This window comes from Antechinus flavipes, chromosome 2, assembly GCF_016432865.1.
Source record: "Antechinus flavipes isolate AdamAnt ecotype Samford, QLD, Australia chromosome 2, AdamAnt_v2, whole genome shotgun sequence".
In the NCBI taxonomy this organism is placed as follows: Eukaryota; Metazoa; Chordata; class Mammalia; order Dasyuromorphia; family Dasyuridae; genus Antechinus; species Antechinus flavipes.
In genome coordinates, this window is record NC_067399.1 from 110,525,929 (window position 1) to 110,549,301 (window position 23,373).

The window sequence follows — 23,373 nt, forward strand, 5'->3', positions numbered from 1 at the left end:
AGAAAGTGAGGGTTGGGATTTGGGGGCTAGTACCATAGGGCTATTTTAATTTGTAGTGATTATTAGTGATTTTGAGGTTTTTCCCTTTATGATTATTGATAGCTTGGATTTCTTCTGAAAACTCTCCCACTCACTCCTAAACTTTCAATCTGGCTTCTGATTCCATCACTATAAGAAAAAATAAAGATGTGGAGGGTAGAGCCTGTGTGGCTAACCAACAAAAGATCATAGAGAAGAGCTATACAAAAAAGGGGCAAGCATAGTTAACAATCTGCATGGTTTGAGGGAACATCCAAATTGATAAGATCACAGATCCCTTTGAGTAAATATTTTAATAAACAATTAAAAAATTTTTTTAAGGCTAAGAACCTACATTGAGCAAATGCTCCCAAAAGAATCACAGAAACGCAGAGTTGGAAGGACCAGCAAACTACTCTAGTCAATATTAAGAAAATTAAAGTAGATTAAATATTATCCACTCCCATTTTCTGACCATTAGAGGATCTGCCATTTATTTGTTAGATGCTGATGGACAAACTATTCTACGTAATCCTGAATGATACACAGAAGAAAGATTATTAGATTTAGAAAGAATGTTACCTACCAGTTTGGCAAATAATTTGTACTTTGCCATTCCTCTCTCCAGCTCATTTTACAGATGAAGAGACTGAGGCAAATGGGGTTAAGTGACTTGCACTAGTTACTAAGTATCTACTTACTTTCCAAAGTTAGCAAGAACCCACTAATTGCCAATATCCAATCATCTTTTTTAGTCTCTTTAGTCCCCTAATATAGTTAATAATTCCCTCCTTACTGCTATTCTATCCTTCCTGGAATTAAACTTTGGCAATATCTCTTTCTCTCTTTCCCCTCTCTTTCTCCTTCCCCCCCATCCCTCCTCTCTCTTTCCCCCTTCTCTCCCTCTCTGACCTTCCCCTTCCCCCTCTCTCATTTCCGGTCTTAACATCATTCCCTTTCTGGCATTCTCCATTTCTGTCAACTGGCCTGCTAGTCATAGTTATATTCCATCCCTTTCTTTTGTTTTTGCAGACAGAAGTGGACCCCTCAAGTATGAAATTCACCTGTGCCTTCCAGAATCCCTAGATTCCTTCAAAATACAGCTCATATGCTACTTATGGTCTTCTGACAAGTGTGTTTTTCCTCTCTTGAAATTACTTTATATACACGTAAGTGAATATATTGTATTTCTCTCTATAAAATATTAATCCACAGAGGCAGAGACTATTTGTTTTTGTCTTTGTATTCCCCAGTACATTTGCATATTGTATACAATAAATGTTTGCCAAATTAAAGTGTTTCTGCTACCTGTCAAGTCATTCTCTCATCCAAATGTTCTTGTCTTCCAAGGCCTTTTTCCTTAGCTGACTTCCCTTCCTTCTCTATAAAAACTTCTTTGGCAATTTCATCTAATCCTGTGGCTTCAATTGTCATTGAATAATTGTAAAAGGACCACAATTTACAAGTCTGACAGGATTTTTGGAATCCAAACCATTCATTCTACAAATAAGGAAATAATTTCAGAAAGAAGACACAAACAGAAGATTTTCCACAGCACTTGCTCTTTTACAATATCAAACTCCAAGTCTATTAATATCCCAAGCAAATAATTAGAACTGTCTGCTAAATACATCCATCTTACACTCAATATGACTAAAAATCTCCCCATCTCAAATTTATCACATCTCCCAAATCAATCACTTCTGTTGACAGCACTAATCTACTAAGGCTCAAAAGTTTGGAGTCATCTTGGATCCTTCTTTCTCCCTCATCTCATCCTCCACAGCTAATTAACTGCTAACTCCTTGGGATCCTGATACCTTAGACTATTAACCAGCATTTTCTTCTCTATTCACAATGCCACCATTAGGTCCTCATCACCTTTTGCTTAGATTGGTTTTCCTGTTTCCAAGCTCATCATTTTTAATCCATCTTTCCTACGATTGCAAAATTTTTACCCATGAAGAGATCAGTCATAACATGTGTCCACCCACTAAAAACTTTTGGTGGTTTCCTACTGCTTATACAAAATAAACTACAAACTCTTTAAAGCTTGCCATTCAATCTGGCTCCAACTTACTGTCCCAGCATTATTTCATAGATTTTTGCTCACATAATCTAACCAAACTACACTCCTGTCACTAATTCATCTTCCTTTCATTCAGGTCATTTCTCATTGCTTAAAAGCCACCCTCCTTTCCACATTTCTGCACCCAGGTTAAATGTCTTTTCTACAAGACTCTATTCCTATCCCAAATGAGAGTAATTTCTCCATATTCAAAGAAAGTAATTTGAATATACTTAAATGTCTACATAGCAGTGTGTCAAGATCTCTTTGATTCTCATCACATTCTGCCCATTTCCTACTGATTTATGTACATATCCTTCCTCATTAGGGTATAAATTCCTTGAGGCCAAGCAATATTATTTTTAGTTATTGTATTCCCAAGGCATAGAACCTTATAGGTATTGTTTTAAAAAAAAAAAAAAAGATTCGCAGAAGTAAAACTTCTTTTATTTCAGTCTCTCTTAGAAAAAACACTTTTTTCCTTTTTTTCCTTTTTAACTGTCTTTGAAACTCCCCTGACACTTATTCAGGCCAATCATTAGTCAAAACACTTGCATTAGCAACTGAAGAGCAGGAACAGGAAAAAGCAAAGAATAAAGTAATATTTTGGACCACAATTTACAAGTCTGACAGGACTTCTGGAATCCAAACCATTCATTCTACAGATTCATTCTAACAAAGGAGAAGACATAAGCAGAAGATTTTCCACAGTACTTGCTCTTTTACACTATCACCTCTGAGCTACATTTTTTATTGTATTAAAAAAAAAAAAAGCACATACATAGAAACAGGGCCAATAAATCCCAGTATTCTCTACTGGCATCTAAGAGATAGTGGAGGAAAATAAGTTACCAGATCTCAGAACTTGTTTCATCTTGCCCTGTCTAATATATTCCCACTAACTACAAATATAATATGATGTAATTAATACAAAATGTCCCTTAAGTTTCACTGACTAGTTTGATAAAAGTGAATTTTACACATAGCACTTTAATATGTGAGGAAAATTTCAAGCAATTTCTAATGAATGGCACAATGACAAAATATATATAGCTAATTTTACATATACCAGTGTATAAAAATTAAAAGATAATTAGCAGACAAAAAAGGCTCCTTTTGACGTGATGATAATGAAAACATTAAACTTTAATTTTAAAAATAATTCTCATATTCTCTCTTTTGCTACCTTACATAATTCCTTGAAGCTTGTGAAATTTTTTTGAGGATAACCAAAAAAATGCAAAACCTTCCAGTAATAAAGAACACAAACTATAAGGTAAATATTCTTGGAATTCTCTCTACTCATTTTCCCCTATATTAAAAAAGAAAGGTGAAATGAAACCAAATCTTGTATTTAATAGTGAAAACTCTGAATTTGTATTATGAAAACACTGTGTTTGTATGCTAAAAATTACAACAGGAAAGCATATAAATTAGAATTTTAAGACACATAAAAATATCACTATGCTCTACCTTAATGATTTCAACAGTGATTTCAGGTATAAGAAATATAAAATACAAACAACAAATTGAACATTTCACATGTAAAGAAACAGATATGCAGTGCTGAGTCTTAAAGAACTTTTGTCTAATTCATGGTACCACATACCATGTTTATAACAGTATATATGGTACATCTGAAATCTGTCTGCATAAATAATATTTACAAATAAAAATGTCGATTAGAAATTACCTAAATAGGTTTGTATTTTTTAAATATACGAATGTTATTACAGATATATAGCTGGTATCAAAAACAAGTGACTTAGAAAACAAATCAAGACTATCTTAAGAATCCCTTGACTCCCCCAAAACTATGATTTTTTTTTAAACTCCATACTGTATTCAAGAAATCATAAATGGAAAATGCCCAAATCTACCAGAATTAAAGGACAAAAGGAAACTAGAAAGAATTCCTATCTTCACTACATTATTTCTTGACGGCAGGCACTAGTTTTCACTTATTTTTATATCTTCAAATAGAGTTTCTTACTCATATATAATAAATGTTCATTGAAAAAAAAAAAAAAAAAAAAGGGGAGGAGGAGGAATTACTCAACTGATTCACCAAGCTAGATATCACAGAAAGTAGATTAAAGAAATGGCCAGAAATTCGCAAAAGCAAAATCCTAGAAAGAAGTCATCAATAAGACTTTTGGACTGAGATGTGAATACATAAAAACACAAGGTCTGGATATAAGACCCATGACTGACATGGCTTTGAAAGAAGCCATTATTCATAAACAAAAACACTCAAGATAGGTAAATGGGTGAAAGAGACAGAACAGCATATGTACTTACATGAGGAAGTCTAAGATGGTAGTAGTGGTAGGTGACTGAAATCACCTGGCTGCAAATCAGCATCACAAACAAAAGTAAAAAGAGAAGCAATGTTTTTATCCCATCACACTAAATCTCTGAGCAGAACAACAAAAGAAGCTGAAGTAATCAGATAACAAGAGAAGGCAATGTGGAGTTGTGAGGGGGGACTTCAATTATCTGTAATCTGCTGGAGCTCTCTTTTCCATCCATTGCAATGCAGCTAATAATGTTTGTTTTTTTTATATGTCCATGACTTTGCTAGCAATGCTTAAGGTCTGGCCCCAATAAGAGATCAAGTCTGTTTTATGAGGACAGCCTCGATAATCTTGGAGAGACCCATCACTAGGTTTTTTTGTCATAGCAACCAGTGAAATAAAAAATAAATTAATTAAAAATAGCCTCCAGTTTCCTTTCTGCAGTGATGAGGTAGAATGGGACCAAAGACACAGAAAGTACTAAGAATAATGAGTTCTAAATTATCAATAAACTTTGATTTGGCTGTTATTACAAATCTTTGTCCAATAACCAAGAAGGGAACCTATTGCTAGAGGAGCTGAATCAATCTTGATATTCTTACTCTAAATTAAATCAAAAGAAACAAGTCACAGTTAAACAGAAAGATGGCTAATAGGTACTTCTAAGAGAGACAAAGGAAGTAATGGGTTTAGCCTAAGTCTGAAGCTGAAAGAAACATAATGTCATGGGACATCAGGTCTTCATGTATTTCAACACTAAAGATAAATATTTTGTAAAAAGACATCTTGAAAATAATAGTAAGATAGCGACCTATATAGAGAAAGGCAGAGCGGTTCCCTGACACCTATTCTAACAAACCCTAAAAATCATAATACACCAAATAATAATCAAAAATTCAACAAGCAACTATAGATAATGGCATCTCCCATCCCCATTATACAAAATCAGCCAGAAGATCTGTACAGGCAACAGGAAAAAGGGCCACCAGAAAAGTCAGGGCCCACTAAGGCAAGCAAGCTGGCAGCCTGATGACAAACAGAAGGGAGCCCAAAGTACACATAGCCTAGAGAGTTCCTTAGAAAGTCTCAGCACAATGTGGCAAGAAAATCACACGGCATGCTGGGGGAAGAGATGAGAGAGTCAGAAACAACAAAGGCAGTGCAGGGCTCTAAGGCCCCTAGCATGCTATGCTATGTCCTGAGCTGCTAAAACTAAAAAAAGTGCTATTCTGAACCTCAAAGATCCAGGGAGTCCCAAAGCCAGAAGAGATCAAAAACCCTGATGACTCAGGCAAAGATCAAGCAGGATCATGATACCACCCAAAAGTGCATCAGGAGATAGAATCTGTCCTCAGATAAAGCCCCTTAGTTTTAGAACTAAGATGGGGAAAATAAGTAAATTAAAGAAATCATCAAGTTCTCTAAAGAATTATTATAAATCTGCTCTGATACTCTGAAATCCAACATAAACATACAAAGAAAATATCACCATAACAAATGCAAACAGTTGTTTTTTTCTCTTTTGAGAGAAATTTGGCTTTTCTACAAGAACTATATGATTATCTAAAAGAAATAAAATAAGAGATGGAAAAATTAAATAAAAGCCATGGAGGAAATAACTGAAAATAGCTTAGAAAACAGTAAAACTCAAGTAAAACACCTAAAAATTGAATAGACTAAATATAAATCAACAGTCCATAAGATGGCAAGAAAAAGCCTGCATCTTAAAATCTGCTAATGATAACAAGGAAACTTTGGCTTGTATTAACTGTTGCTACCTCTATTTCCATACACTGTTATGCCACAGTTCTCTTTTATTGTCCTGGCTCAGTTTCCCCAATTATCATGACCCATTCCTGCCTTGTTCTGCTTTAGTTTATAATTATCAGCTCAAAGCTCAGTCCTGCAAAACCTCCCCTCTCTCTATCAGAATATTTGACAAAGATAAAAGATCTTGTGTTTTAGAATATCAGAATGCCTCTCCCCATCTCCAGGGTTCTTCCCCCCAATCTGGAGACTCACCCCACCCTGTCAGAGTCCCACATTGGGCGCCAAAATGTAGTGTTTTTCTTTTCTAAAATATGATGGTTCTCTGGGAGGAGGTTTCTTGGGGAGCTTCTGGAGGCAGCTTTAGTTTCAGTTCCAAGTAATAATCACCTCAAATGCAGCCAGGGAAAAGTTTAAATCCTTTATTGTCTCCTTCAAAATAGGCCAGTTAGTTTTCTTAGAGGCCTATCTCCCTCTTTGGTTCCAAGAGCTCTTGCAGCTTGTCTGCCAGCTTCAGCTTCCAGCTCTTCCAAATCCCCAGTTCTGCCCCACTGCAGTCTCTAGCTTCTCAATCTACTCCACTGACTTCTCACTTCTCAATCTCTTCAAGTGTCTTGACTGAAGCTCTAAGACAGAGGTCCTGAAACTTTTTAAATAGGGGGCCAGTTCACTGTCCCTCAGACTGTTGGAGGGCAGGACTATAGTAAAAACAAAAACTTTGTTTTGTGGGCCTTTAAATACAGAAACTTTATAGCCCTGGGTGAGGGGGATAATCGTCCTCAGCTGCAGCATCTGGCCTGAGGGCCTTAGTTTGAGGACCCCTGCAGAGCTTCTTATATATGATCTCTTAAAGGTGTGAACCCAAAGGTTGATTCTTCCTTTGAGAGAGTGGGATTGTGGGAGGTGTAAACTTGCGAATCTCATACTGAATCCTTGACTTGTGTATCTCCCAAACTTGTGAACTATTCTTTGAGCTAATGTGTGAACTCTCAAAGGTGTACACATAAGCATTGTTTCTATCAATTCTAGTGACTTAACACCTTGTAAAGATTCTAACACCCATTCCCACTCTCAGCACCCTGACTCCACCCCTGCCTCAATCTACCCCCTGAGTCTGAGCCATGTATATATAGGTCATTGAGAACCCACATTGTTTGTTGGATTCTTGGAGACAATAGTCTCGTTCAGCCCTGGGACCAACTCATGGATCCATTTGGTCCCAGTAAATCTCTCCCAATTAATAAGTTATTAAATACTCTCTAATCTCTATCTTGTCTCAGTTTCTCCAGCATTACAACTTCTGTATCTACAAAAGACTGCTACCTTATCTGCCTCCTTCCTACACAGAAAATTTTATAACTATTCTGGATTACTTTCCAATCCTACTGATGATGTTTTGTACAATTTATTTTCTTCATATTATTTTCGTTCAAGATAATTTTAATATTTCTATGTTGCTCATTACTATTGTGCTATCATAAATGATGAAGGAAATGATTTCATACAAACCTAGGAAGATTTGTATGAAATGATACAAAGTAAAGTACTCAGAAGCACGAAAACAATTTACACAATAACAATATTGTAAAGATAAACAACTTTACAAGACATTGGAACTCTAATACAATCATCAATAACAACTCACAATGAGACACCTTAAAATATAGAACAGATGGACTCAGTGTGGCAGATTAAAATTGAAGCATATTTTTATTTTAGACTTCACTAATGTAGATATTTGTTTTGCTTAAGTAAACATATTTGCAATGGCATTTTTTCCCCTTACCTTCTCAGTGAATTGGGGAGTAGAAGGTGGGAAGGAAAGAATTTGGACTAAAAATAAAACTAATTTTTTTTTTAAAGGATTACTTAATTGGCCTGTGAAGAATTCCAAAAAAGTCAGGATGCTGTAGCCAAAAATCCAGCTTGATCCTTCAAGATAAATTTTGTTTTTTCAGATGTTAATTACTTACTATGTACTAAGCACTAAGAATACAAAAAGAAAACAAAAGATAGTCCCTGGCCTTAAGGACTTCCATTTCTAAAGACAATACATATGGAAGATTTCAGCTAGAAGTCAGCTGGAAAAGTAGATAAGGTCCAACATTAACAGATGTCATGCCTTTTCTTTAATGTCATTTCCACCGAGAAAATTTTATCCCTTTCCAGCACTGAATCATTTGACAGTGTTGAGGACTATGGTAGCAATAACTTTCTTTTATGAGTATGCAGTAGCTGTGGTGATTGTACCTAAAGGAATAGCAACAGGCTGTATGTTCACAAGAACAGCTTCCCAAGATGACAACTGAGGTCCTTGGGGTGGAAGCATTGATAGTCCCAAAGGTCTTGGATTATCACCCTGATTTCCTTCCTCAATGACAGCTGTTAAGGGCTGGGCTGGAAACAGGTTTGGTAATTTGGGAGTATCTGAGAAGCTCTTGGGTCTAGGGTCCAGGACTAAATACATCAAATTTTGAGGAAAGGTAGAAGTTTGACTTACCTGCTATGTGTTGCCACCTATGTCTGTCCTTCAAGGGTACCTTACTTACTGTTTCAGGATTGTTTTCAGGAAACTGCAAAGAACTTTTGCCGGAAAAGCTAAATGATATAGCAAGTAGAGTAATAGGCCTGGAATCAGGAAGACCTGAGAATTCAAATACTTACTAGTTGTATGAATCTAGTCAAGTCATGTAACCTCTGAACATCTTCATTTCCTCCTCTTAAAATGAGGATAACTGCATCTATCCTTCGGGGTTGTTGTGAGATATTTGTAAAGTACTTACTTAACAAATTGCCTGTCATGAAGTATATTCTCTATGAATGCTAGCTCTTGCTGTTGTTGTTATTATTATACTGATCCCAAGCTTCCTATAACAACAAAGACCTATCTTTCTCATATGAACATTTTACCAGTGCTACTATGTGGCAGTGAGATATGGAACAACATTGCCTCTAAAAAACTACAGATGATTATTACACTGAGAAAAATTGAAATGCAAGTGGCAAATGTAAGTAAGTTGTAGTTTATTAACCAACTAGTGCTTCTCAAAATATCAGAACACCACAAAGAATTTAGGACAGGAAGAGAAGTTAGGTTGAACTTATAACGGCAGTATGGCAATGGATATCTAGAGTGTTCTCCTGACATCTTGAAGAAGACCTATAGCATAATGGATACAACTCCTGGAATGAAGAATTGGGAGCTAATGGAGAAAGATGCACTGGAAAGATGGACTATGATGGACATTATTTGGAGGGAAAGCTTAAAGCCTTGAAATCACAAATCTGTCCACTTAAGTATCTGAGAGTCTTAATGATAAAGTCAAGCTTAAGAAGGTAGAAGAACCAACAAGGGAAAATGCTATTCTGATTTGATTCTCACCAATAAAAAGAACTTGTGACATGGGAAAGATATGAGAAAGGTAGGAATCTCAAGTGACTGTAGCCATTTCATCTCAGAATTGACAATCAAGAGGAAAGCCTAACATGTTTCCTATGTATCCTAGACTTGGGAAGAACAGAATCAAAAGAATCAGAGAAAGGATAAATAGAATCCCACAAAATAGAGCTCAAAAGGGAAGTCAGCATAGAAGAGATGAGAAGGTCCTAAGAATGAAATTGTGAGGACACAGGACTAAACAATGCTTATGAGAAAGAAAAGAGAAAATTGTCTTCTTAAAAAAAAAAAGTGAAAACTGAGAATTCATCAACCAATTTTAACAAATATTTTCAGAAGACAGAAACAAAGGTGGGGAAAACAAATTGAATATAAATTTGGTCCACTCCTATAATAGTGTCAGGTTGCTAAGGATACCAAAAAAGGTTTTTTAACTAAAATGACTAGAAAAAAGAAGAGGATCAAGAACAGGAAAACACCACTGCTCAGAGGAGATGTGATTATAAAACTGATGAAAAAAGGACAAAACTGTCTGACTCTTATCTTGCTTATGTTTTATTTGCAAAGGAAAATTATATATGGATTGGAGAAGTCAAAGCCAAAAATGTCTAATAAGATGGTGATTTTCACAATTAGTAGTCAGTTAGAAAGCACCTAGTTGTCTTTATTAAGCTGACACAGACTCAGGCAAATTACAATATTACCTTCTTTAAGAACTCCCAGATCTGAGCACTAAGCCAATATCAGTTATCTGTGAAAAACCCTGGATTTCTGAGATTGGAAGATTTCTTGAGCTCTGGAATTCTAAGCTGCAATGGACTATGCTGATTCAGTAACTACACAAAGTCTGACACCAATATGGTGAGCCCTTGGGAGTAAGGGACCACCAGGTGATCTGGCTGATGTCAGAAATGGACTGTGTCTGGGGTAGCTAGATGGGGCAATGGAAAGAGCAACGGCCCTAGAATTGTCAGAAGGACCCGAGTTCAAATTTGGCCTCAGACACTTAACACACATTAGTCTTGTGACCCTGGGCAAGTCACTTAACCCCAATTATATAAAATAATAATAATAATAATAAAGAAATGGAGTATGTCAAAGCTCCTATGATGATCAGTAGTGGAATCAGGTCCTTCTGTAGTTCCTGTACTTCTGGTCTGGGCAAAATAGGAAGACCCAGACTTTAAAGAAAAAAAAAATTCTGGAGAATGAAAAAAGTATTGGAAAAAATGCAAAAGTTGTCCAAATTTTCAAAAAAAAGGAAAAAAAATAAAATCTGCAAACTATGTCAATGAGCTTAACTTTGACTCTTTCCTGTCAAAATGCAAAACACTTTGTGAGATGCTTAATGACCAATTTAGTTAATATCTAAAAAAGGAGGCAGTCATCATAAAAAGTCAGCATTACTTCAGCTAGACTGATAAATCATGAGACTGCTACAGATACAGTTCCAAGAGACTTGAGCAAAGCACTTGGCAAAGCCTCTCATGGCAAAGCTTCTATATGGTAAAAACATTGAAATATGGGTAGACAATAACAGAATTAGCTGAACTTACAACTGGTTAGATGGTTGGACTCAAAGTAGTCACCAAGGGTTACTTGGACATAAGCTTCCAGTGGAGCATACTAGAGATCCTGTACTGCTTTTATTTTTACCAAAAGACTTGGAGAAAGGAATAAATGGAATGCTTAGCATATTTGGAAATGTTAAAAAATAAAAAGGGATATTCTTCTAAAATATTAGAAGAATAATGTTAAATTTTCTCATGTGCAAAAAGAAGTGGTTGTACTACTTGATGTCTAGGGTCCCTTCAAGCTCTAAATATTAACAACCTTTGATTCCAAGTCAATAGAGAGCCTGAATAAAAACAAACTTCTACCTATTCATTGACCCACAGTGATTTCATCTGCTTCTCCAGTTTGCTGCATTGAAAGGAGCCGCTCATACAAAATATGGCAGAACAAGATTGCCCTCTACTGACCTAACCTGGTAATGAACAAAAAAGAAATTAGTAGGATTCAAAGTAAAATTAAATTTTTAAAGGACCTGTCAAGATGATACTGTTCTGGGAAAGCAGAATCAATCATTATACAAATCTAGACTCAGCAACTTCATTCCAAAATTTACTTCAATACCATAGTGTGGGAGAAACCTGAAGGAGAACAAGATAAAAACAAAAAATAATAATGTTTCCTAATACTTTAGATTTTAAATTTTAAAAATACATTATATATATATAATCAAATTTTCAAGGATTTTCTGAGGCCCATGAGCAATGTGAAAGAACTAAAACAAGTTTATAATAATAGTTTTTAAAAGACTCTGGGGTCAACTATTTACTATATTCTGCTCTAATCTTATAAAAGGAAATCAAAACAGAATCTGGTTTGTACTTGCAACTTCAATAGTATAAACCCAAGCACCACTGATAGATCAAAACTCTTCCATGTGTCTGTAGATTGTCTCCATGAAGTGGTATGATTCTACCCCCACCTCACCCCTGCCCCTGGCAAAAGAAATTTCATCTCCAGAATTTAGATAACTTGTTCCATAAAACAGGGAGCTGAAGGACTCCAAAAGTCTTCCAGTTTGGTAGGGCTTGCTACATCTTGCACTTTGATGGGATAATCTTTAAGAAACGAAGATCAGCTCCATGCCATATTGGAAGGATTGAAATACCACTTTGATAGGAAAAAACTTCGGCAGTATGTTTAAAATGCACTCCCCCCCAAAAAATAAAGATCTACTTAGAAGTAGAATAGCAGAGAACCCCTGAAAGTTCCACCAAAATACCTTAAACTTATTTTCTTTTAAAATCCTTTAAAATCTTCCATAACAATGACTCACTTCTGACCCAATTTGTTAGATAAATATCATTAATCAATTTCTACTATCTTAAGATATGGATGGTCACAGAGCATAATGACTAAGGTACTAAGAAAGTATGAAGTAGTAGTGAATATTATTCGTATCCAATGAGATGATATTTGTTTAAATGCATCTGTATTAATTAGGTTACTAAATGGGAGAAAAGTTGTGTTTAAAAATTCTGCAAAAACAAAAGAAAACAAAGAAGCTGAGCCTATGGAAGGGCTTTCTATGTCAGGGTTTGACAGCAATCGAAGAAAAGAGCATCAGTGAATGAATTGTCAATATGATTTCTTAGTATGTTGAATAATCATAGGATTATAATGCAGTTTTTTAAAAATCCTATTTAATTTAATTGTAAATTTTCTCCCTTCCCTCTGCCCCTCCCTCTTCTTCCCACAAAGAAAAAAAAATCCACAATCCATTACAAATATGTATAGTTATGCCAAACAATTGCTAGATTAACTAAGAAGGAAGAAGGAAAGAAAAAATGTATCATTTTGCACTGAGTCCATCAGGTCTCTATCTAGACTTAGATAACATATTCATGAATCCTTTGCAGTTGTAATTGGTCATTAAGTTCCTAAGTCTTTCAAAGTTGATTATCAATACAATATTGGTATGGCATATAATTTACTTTCAAATTTCATTTTTACTAAATAATTATACCACTTAAGAAAAGTGCTTGGTTAAATTTTTTAAAAAACCAACGATGCTCAAGAGCACAAGAAAAATAAAAAAATAATATGTTAAATTATGGAGATGTTCTAAATTCTTCAATCACTGGAATATAACTTCTGTGCTAAGCATTTGGGTTGTAACAGTCAATATAAAGTAGACAGAACTTAAACATAACAATCTAATCCTTTAAAAAAGAAAACAATGTGGGGCACCTAGGTGGCACAGTGAATAGAGCACCAGTCTTGAAGTTAGGAGGACCTGAGTTCAAATCTGACTTCAGACACTTAATATTTCCTAGCTGTGTGAGCCTGTGCAAGTCATTTAACCTCAATTGCCTCAGGGGGAAAAAACCATGTCAACCAATAAATAAGAGTTTATTAAATATCTACTATGTGACAAGCACTCTAAACTTAGATTTGGAGATGTAAGTATGATAAAGAAAATAATCCTTAGCTGAAAGGAGATTACAAATCTAACAGGCAAATTATAACTTAAATATATCATCAATAAATACATTTAAGTGCACAGAAAAGACGGTATGTGAGTTGCATCTTGAAAGAAGAATTATATATGTATATGTATGTATGTGTGTGTGTACATATACACATACATATACATATATATATATATATATGCCTTTTAAAGGCAGTATTACTTGGTAGGAAACTAGAGTTTTAGAAGATTTGTTTTGCATTCCTGGATATGTCACTCACAACCTGTAAATGTGAGCAAATCACTCAGCTTTCTGATGTCTATGTTTTCATATTGCTTAAAGGAATTCTAATGGTGACCTTAAAACACAGAAGAATTATGACCAATGACTAGTAAAGGCCTATAGAAATTATAAATAATTTTAAAATCTGACATTATAAATGTCACTATTATGACAGAATTTTCTTTCCATCCAATGGTCAGTTACCTATTTATCAATGAAGACAACAATGAAAAGCATTCTAGTCTTTCCATATTTCTTGGGGAGGAATCACAAAATCAACGTCTTTCTGAGATGAAAGCTTAAAGATCACTTAGTTCAATTTGTACTTGAAGAAAAAAAATTTTGTCTTTACTTGAAGCTCTCTTTAGACAGAAACTACTACTTTCTGGGGCAGATCATTACATTTTAGGTGGCTATACCTTGTTTTTTTCCTATCACACTTTAATTTTTCCCTTTTGCAATTCTCACCCATTGTCTGAATTCTGTCTTCTGGAGCCAAGAAAAAATAAGTCTAATCCCTTCTCCATAAAGCAGCATTCAAATTTCAAAAAGCAACTACTGTGCTCTCCCTAAATCTTCTCTTTACCAGGATAAACATCCCCAATTACTTTAAATGATATTTACATGGCATGAACCCAAGAGCTTTCAGTGTTCTGGCTGTCCTCCTCTGGGCATTCTCTAGTTTGTCAAAGTCCTTTCTACATCGTGGCATCCAGAACTGAACATAATACCCTAGATGTGATCAAATGAAAGCAAATATGGTCTCCTAAAGTCCTGGGAGCTATGTTTCCCTTATTTCAGCTTAAAATCCAATAGTTTGTTTTTTTTTTTTTCCCCTAAGTTGATTTTCTTTTCCCTCCCTCTATGCATTTTACATTCTGGTTAAACTGGCTTAATGACTAATCCCTGCAGCGAAGTTTTCATTTCCTGTCTCCACACCACTGCACAGTCCAATCTCCAAGGCTAGATATGGATTGGCTAACATATCATGTTTAGTGCTTAGGGACATAGGATTAATAAGTAGCAAAGCAGGAATTCGATTTCAGGTCCTGTGACATCAAACCAGCAAATTTTTACTATACTACAATGAGTTCACTAAAACATAAAACAATAGGAAAAAAAAAACTTAGTAGTTACCCATTTCTCATCTAATAGTTGTAAAGCTGATTTAATGAACCCAGTTATCAGTCTTTATATTTCATCTAATTCTAGTCTCTACCAGCACTGTTTCTGGATCTACTATGGTGGCAGAGTAAAGAATAACAATCATATCATGTAATTGGCAAGATGACTCAATAGTGGTTTTTCACACATAGTTCCAACCTGGCAAACTCAAAAGAAAGAAAATATTTACTAAAAGTGGGATAATTAAGGCTGAACTCCTAAGATAAAAAGACAGAAATATCATAGAAGGTAAAGCCTTATGAATTAAGAGTGAGAAGCTGCAATACTTAGTAATTACACTCAGCCCTCACCATATACAAAATGAATAGCTCTAACTATGGTTTTGTATCTCTATGACATTTGGTATTAAATTTGAATGAACTCTCCTCACACCATTCCCACAAGGCCCAAACATTTGAAGAAAAGGAAATGCAACTTCGAAGTGTGGTAGTGGCAGATGCAGTTATACACTAAAAAGATAAAACTTAACAGAGGGGAAGCCCTAGGGTCATCTGTGCCTTAAGGGTCAGTCCTTTCTCACTAAGGTCACTGTGGACAGGGTACCAGTTGGATTCCCATGCCACCTAATTAAGAAGTCTGAGGACTCCACACCTCTGGGGTCTATGAAAGGGGAAGAAATAGGAAAAACAAAAAGTGAGGAAGGACAAGGAGAGAGAAAAATAACTGGGCAATTCTTGCAGTCTTCCCTGCCTGACCCTCCACTGTGCTCTCCACAGCAGCTGTTTTGAACTTACACTTTTCTCCAAGCAACTTTCCCAGCCTTTGTTCACAGATTCTGAAGACTTAAAATAGTGCTCTCTACTCTCCTCAATTCTGTACATCAAGCCTCCTCTACTGAATCTCCCTTTCTCTTTTTTTTACCTCATTCTCTTCCCCAAGGCCCTTCTCCTTCCCAGAGCTGACTCTCTGCTTGTACTTCCAATCATATCCTTCTCAAATACACCAGGATCTTTTCCTTTTTCTCCAAAAACTTGCACTTGGTCAAACATTTCTTGAAGTCACTATATATCTATTCTCCTTTTCAAAGACAAAATTCCTAAAAAAAAAAAAAAAAAAGTCAGCATTCACTGCCTCCATATCTCAATTTTATTAATTTCTCATTCCTTGTAATCTAAGTTTTTTACTACATCCAACAACTGGAACATCTTAAGATAAGTAATAATTCTCTTATTTTTTACTAAGTTCTCATCTTTCTTGACTCAGCATTTGACACAACTGATCATCCCCTCCTTTTTTAATACCCTCTTCTCCTCGACTTTTTATGACAGTCTTCTCTCCTGTCCAACCATTCCTTTTCAGTCTTCTGTTCTGACTCAGCATCTATGTTTGGTGAGCCTATGTATGAAGATAACTTCACACATTGATGTTTCTAGACTTTTATCTCCTCGCTGCATTCTGAGCCCAAATCTTCAACATCTTTACATGCCAGAGCCAAAAACTAAACACCTTACCTTTCCCATAAACTCATCTCTCTCCCAAACTTGTTTCCTTACAGGAAACTACCAGCCTTTGTAGTCACCCAGTTTCAAAATCCTGGAGTCATTCTCAACATTTCCCTTATCTCTATCTTCACACGTAATCAGCTATCAAGATTTGTTAATTCTATTGCCTTAACATCTTTTCTTTATCTCTTCTTTTCTCCATTCAGATTTGCAGAGATAATTATAATAACTTCCTAACCTCCAATTTCTAAGGCAATATGAGTGGACTGACCTCCAGACCTGGAGTCACAAAAATATGTATTCAAATTTTACTTCAGATATCTAACTAGCTATGTGACCCTGTCTTCTGAGATATTTGAAAAACATTCTGAAAACTTTAAAGCAATATATGAATAGCAGCTGCTATTATTATATATTTTGTCATTATCATTACTATCAATTCATCCTCCATATAAGCAAACAGATATCCCTGAACCCAGACCTGATAAACTACAAACATCTCTATTCAAAAGTTCCTTACCAAATGGTTGCAACCCATTTTTTTAGGTTGATTTTCTGTTCCCTCCCTCTGTGCACTTTACATTCTGGTCAAACTGGCTTAATTGCTAACCCCTGCAGTGAAAGTTTCATTTCCTGTCTCCACACCACTGCACAGTTCAATCTCCAAGCCTAGAATGCTTTCCCTCCTCTTCATCTTCTCCTCTTAAAACCCCTAGAAGTCCCTTTAAGGCTCAGGCTTAAACAGCATTTTTTTCACATGACCATTCTTGATCTCTTCTTAATTGTTCATTTTCTCTTCCCTCTAACCCATCCTTACCAATAGTACTTTGTATTCATTTTTATACTGTCTGTATTAAATCTTTTATATATATGCTGTTTCATGTCAATAGATAGTAGTCTCCTGGAAGGCAGTGACTAATTTAGTTTTGTCTCTGTGTCCCTGACACATAATATAGTGCCTGAAATTTTTTAAACTAAATGTGATTTTGCTGGTTCAAAAAATGCCCAATTAAGAAATTCCCTCTGTTAACATACATCAGTAAGTATTCTGCAGGTTATAATCTTGGAGAAGAGCAGCCACAGACACATAGAGGCTACATGGCCCCACTAGGGTGGGCCACACAATGTCAAAGGCTGATGCTGGACTTTACGTCAGCTATATGGTCACAAAACTATGCTGAAACATCAGTCCTTCTGGGACTTAAAGTCATAGAGGAGTTGTAGTCTGTACTGGCGAAAGGATTATTCTGATAGGAAAAAAATCACTGATCACTGAATTACTGAAATGTTTAAAATTATTATTTTTCTCCTATAAATGGAGGAAGATGAAGTACCCAAGTTCAATGAAAAGTCCAGAAAGTTCTTCCCCCTATACAGCCAATGAAAACAGAAACTCTTGAAAGTTTTTTTATGTTCTGAACAAGTTGGAGAACGATGTAGCTTCTCCCAAACAGGAGAAATATGCTCCTTCTTCTCCGAGCCATTGTGACCTCTGATATTTTCCAAAAAGGGCCTCTAGATAGCCAATCAGACACTTGCCACTATTCACTCCACTCAAACGGAAAGCAACTCTGAAAAAAAAAAAATGCTAATAACTCATTATCTGGGTATCTACTTACCACCAATACATTTCTTTTAATACTTAGAAATTTACACAAAATAGGAAATAAACAACATTTTGCAACATCATTTCACTTTTCCTATATTTTATGCATTTATTAATAGATGAATTGAATGGTGAAAATGGCCATACCTCTCTTACAGACAGCTGTGGTGGGAAGGACACTGAAAATACCAAGTTGGTGAATTCATACCCAGAAGACTCAACTTTCTGACACACCTGAAAAATGATTACATTTACATAAATCCATAGAAACTTTGGGAAATTTCACTCTACCCTGAAATTTTGATCAACTAGTTAATATTAAAATATTCCAAATTTTTAGTTAAACAAATATACCTCCAAATGCTGTAATCTACACCAGAAAAAAACACTGGACTAAGAATCACAAAAAACTGGCTTCTAGTTCCAACTTTGTCATTTAACTGGCTGTGACCTTCTACAAGTGGTTTCCTTCTCTGGGTCTTCTCTCTTCATTTATACAATGCAATTGTACTAAATGAACTACTACAATAATGTTAAAGTGGGTCTGCATGCCACAAGCATCTCCCTACTTAACAGCCCATCGTCTGTTCAGCTTTCAAAGTGATATTCCTTAATAAGTACAAGTCTGATCATCCCCCTCACCCCCCTAATAAATTCCAGTGAAAGTCCTTCAAAACTTGCCCTCTCTTTCTAATTTTCTTATGCCTTACAATCCTAGCAGATACTCTTTGGTACAGTGACATTGGCCACTTTGTTGCTTCTTCAACAAAACATTCCATCTCCCAACAATGTCAGGAGTATGTGAAAGAACTCATCATCAATAAGGAATCACATATCTAATAGAATTGAGCCCTGCATTTCCTCATTCACAGTGCAGAACACCCTTGGCAAGTATATTTTTATGCTTTGCTTGATATTAGTGAACAAAGAGTTGTCAAATAAGATTATCTCTGTCATCAAAAAATTTTTTACCACCAAGATTATTTCACATCTTAAAAAAAGAAAAATCTCTACCAAACTGAACATATAGTAAGAACAAATAATAATCAATTACCTTCCTAATGAACGTCTTCTCACAGAATTCTTGCAGAATTCCCAAACATATATTGCATGCATTTAAATATGGCTTCTCAGGTATCACATTTTCGTCCTTCACAATGGCAATCATCTCCCCACCATTTTGACAGTGATCATCAATTTGAGCCTCATCTTGTAATCGAATCTTCTTGAGGGGTGGTTTGGCAGCTTCCAAAGATAAATCATCATCTTCAGTTTTCAGGAAATTCTCTAGATCCCTAAGCAAGTCCTAAAGAAAGGAAGTTGAATAAGGGAATTTTTTTTTTTTTGATAATGCCTCTCGAGAGATCTCACACCATGTATTAAAACATCAGGGAAAAATATTAAATACAATAGATTTGGATAATTTTTGTTCCCATAAATTTTGTAGTAACTCCCATCATCCTATACCTTCATGAAGTTCTATAACATAAAAAGAAGGATTTTAAAGATAAATGTTAATTCTGGAATGTAGCTTTTAAGAGTTAGAGCCTAAGCTTAAACTCTCACTCAAATATCTAGTACTTATTTGATCTTAGGTAAGTCATCATCATACTAATATTTATCATTCTCTTCTATAATATGTGGAGGTTGAACTAGATAACTTATAAGGTCCCTTTCAATTTGAGACTTACAATGCTAAGATAAGTAAATACATGCTGCCATGTAGACTAAAATCTCATAAATTCAAATTTCATTTATGTAGATTTTATATATATTCATCACATGGAAGATCCTCATATGTAGGGGGGAGGGTAATAAGCAAAACATAATAAACAAACATTATTTTGAGAATTTATATTGAACAATTTATTCCAATTTTATTTTTAAAGTATCTATTCACTTATAAACAATATTAGTAATGTAAACTGAGATCAAAACTCCTAAACCTGATGCACTGATATGGTAACGTCAAGGCAGTTATACTCAATTATCAAAACAGAAACTACTAAGTAAATATTTATTTATCCTAACTTAATCTAAGTATGACATGATAAATATTAAGAATCTACTAGGTGCCAGACACTGTGCTAAGTATTAGGATACAAACAAAATAGAAAGATAGACTCTCAAGAATCACAATCTAAAAGGAGAAGATAATATACAAAAAAAGGTTATATCTCCAATACACCAAAGGAGCTATGATTTTAGATATATTTGGGTATTTCTTCCAATAATACAAATGGCAATTCATCTATACATTTTCAACCTCAGGAACTTCGTTCATGATATATATATATATATATATTCAATGTTCCATTCTCTTAAAATCACAATGGAGAACAGGAGCTGTCCCTCAGTTATCTCCTGTTCTTGCCATGTGACCAATTCATCTTTTTCAATTACAGTCCTTTTATGACATCCTTTATACCAACTCTCTTGCATAATATCTTGTTTGTACTATGTTACATACAGCTCACATCAATGATGAACCTCTCTACTGTAGCTGGGTGAGCTTTGAGCTCATTTATTGAGAATATAATTTACTGTGACTTACAGTCACATCTCATCACCAAAAGAAAACTGTTATTAAAAATATGGACCTTCATTTTCAGGGAGAAGTATGGGGTCATTAAAAAAAAGTGCTAACATATAAAAATATCCAATCCATCACTAGGTCAGCAGCGGGTAATGGGTTTTTTAGTCAAATTAACTTTCAAAAACTATCTACTAAATAGAGGCAGGATTGGACTCACACCAGCAGAATTATTTATCCTTAAAATATCAAATGTAAAAGTGTTTATACCAAGAGAGATGGCATAGCATAAAACACAAGAGAGCTGTCTTTCCACTTCCATATCCTTTGCAAAGTGACCCTGGGCATGTCATTTAATGTCAGAGCTCTGGGCAATTCTATGGTGCTAAAGTGCAATAAAAGTGCTGCCCTGAATTGAAAGAGGCAGCTTCCTCCTTGGGAAATTCCCTATATCAATGAGCAATTGAAGAGTATTGGAATAAGGAAGGCCTAAAATTAAATCCTGCATCAGAGATTAGCTATGTGACTCTAAACAATTCACTTAACTTCCCTCAGCCTCAGGCTTCTTCAGTCTGTAAAATGGGGATAATAATTGCACTTAGCTGGTAGGCTTATTTTGAGGATTAAACAAGATAATATGCAAAAGGGGTTTCATACCTTTAAGTGTTATATAAGGAAAATGTTTCATCAAAAATGCCTTCTGCAGAATGGCTATCTCAACAATCAATGCATCATAGGATTATTCTCTGCACTTTTTGTTTTGTGAGAATCTCTTCTTACTACTGTCAATAACCTTATGTATTTTGTTAATATAGAAAACTTAAACTTACTAAAGGATTAGGAATAAATATAAAGTCATACATACAGATATTCAGGTATATACACATAGCATTTTTTTTAATTTAAAAAAAATGCAAAGACCTTATATGGAAGTTTGTAAGGTGCATGAAAATCCACACCACAGAATCTGAAGATACATCGTGGACAAGTGCCAGTACTGAACAGCAATCGAGCAATAGACTTGTCTTTTTCAGCCAGTGGGAACATACTGAGTAAACCTAACTTTAAAAACAAACAAAAAAGTTATAAGGATAACAAGTAATTCCACATTTAATTTTAGCAAACACAAATGGTAACCAAAATACTTTTAACAGTTCTTATTTAGATAATGCTTTAATGTTTGCAGGTACTTTAAAGACTCACCTCCCCAACAACACGATCTAGTCTCTATTTAACAGATGAGGAAGCTGAGGCTCTGAGAGATTCAAAGATATTGATTCTATAGAGCCAAATGTATGGAAAGTATATGAAGGGATATTTAAATCTAGGTCTTCTAACTTTTACTTCCTATTATGCCATGCTATCTATCTTTTTTTTTGTGACACTGCTGATCCATTTAACTGTTAAATAATAAGCAATCTAAGTTAAGTGCTCTTGCTATTTGCCACATCAGTATTTTCATTCCCACTGTTCCCAAGGCCTGTAATGCCCTCTCCAGCTGCCCCAGTTTATTACCATTTGTTAATTTCATACTTTAAAATTTTAAATCCTTTAAAACTCAGTACCAATGCTATCTTCTTCATGAAGCTATCTCTAATGCCTTAAGGAAAATAATTTCTCCTTCATCTTTAAAGTCCCAATAAACACTTTTCAAACACAAAACCAAGTTCTGATTAAGCTTGCCGATATAAAATATTTTGGATTTTGGGGATATAAAATACAATGAAACCCTTCTTGCTATCAGTAGTGATTTTCCTCATATCCACCAATACTCTCCCTGGGCTCCTTTCCTAAGGATTAGCATATTCTCATCACTTTTTAGTCTCCATCCTAAGTGATACCTACTACAGGACAAACTCCAGGCCCTCCTCAATACCAGCTGCTTTCTCCCTATTCCCATTCATCTCTCAATTTTCTTATCTATCCTCCCTCTACCTCTACTATGTGCCATTCCAGATCTGCCCATTCCTTCACCTTGTGAATTCTGGAATATCTACATAATTAACAAACTTCCTTTCTTCATTTTAGGCCTTTTTCTTTCATGATCCCTTTCACTTCTGACATTCACAGAGACTAGCTCCTCCTGGATGATAACATACTCCTCGCCATCCAATTCAATACTCTTCTAGATCTTACTTCCTATTATAGACAGTTCCTGTTTAGGTAAGCGGATTTGACATAGTAGAAACCCCAATAGTAGTAGAGACCCCAATACTTTTCAAGAAACCGCCAAGCTATCTGGCCTTGGGAATGATGCAGTCACCTTGGGAATGTAGTCATTGGAAGTGAAGTGGAAGAATGTGTATGAAAGAAAGGGAGTTGGGCTTCATATCTTTATTCCATTAAGCTAATCTTCAAGGATGTCTAGTTTACCACCCAAATGTCTAGACAGCTATTTCATACCTGGACTCAAACAACAAGCACTTCTTAGTTTCATGAAAGAAGAAAAGGGCTCATTGCCAGCCTCATTAACAAAATCATGTTGACCCCAATCCTATGATGTCATTTATCCTGCTGTTTTTTGATCTGTGTTCCTCAAATCCCTAAAAATTCGCTTGCTCTCCTTTTGCTATCTTCCTCTTTTGGAATCTGGCCTACTTTAATTAGCAAAACAATTTAAATAAAACTCTGCCTCTAGACTTGGAGATGACTTAAGCCTCCAAATTCTTCCAGAATGAGAATATTCTAGGGTCCTTCTGAACTTCAACAGACTGCCTTTATAAAGTGATTTTTACATGATGAAAAACTGCTCATTGGAATATTCAAATACATGGGAGGATGGGGGGCCAGAGAAG

The 23,373-nt window shown here is 35.3% G+C and overlaps 1 protein-coding gene across 1 annotated transcript in view; it reads right to left on the reverse strand.

Moving 5' to 3' along the window:
• Positions 1 to 21,669, reverse strand: part of PUS10 (pseudouridine synthase 10) — an 83,134-nt gene extending 61,465 nt beyond the window's left edge. Inside the window, exons 1-3 of the mRNA XM_051975336.1 lie at positions 21,500 to 21,669; positions 19,100 to 19,351; positions 18,193 to 18,279 (exon numbers count right to left, since the gene is read on the reverse strand). Of these exons, the coding sequence (XP_051831296.1) occupies positions 18,193 to 18,279; positions 19,100 to 19,351; positions 21,500 to 21,625 (465 nt within the window). The 5' untranslated portion in view covers positions 21,626 to 21,669. The remainder of the gene's footprint in view (positions 1 to 18,192; positions 18,280 to 19,099; positions 19,352 to 21,499) is intronic.
• Positions 21,670 to 23,373: the final 1,704 nt, after the last annotated feature.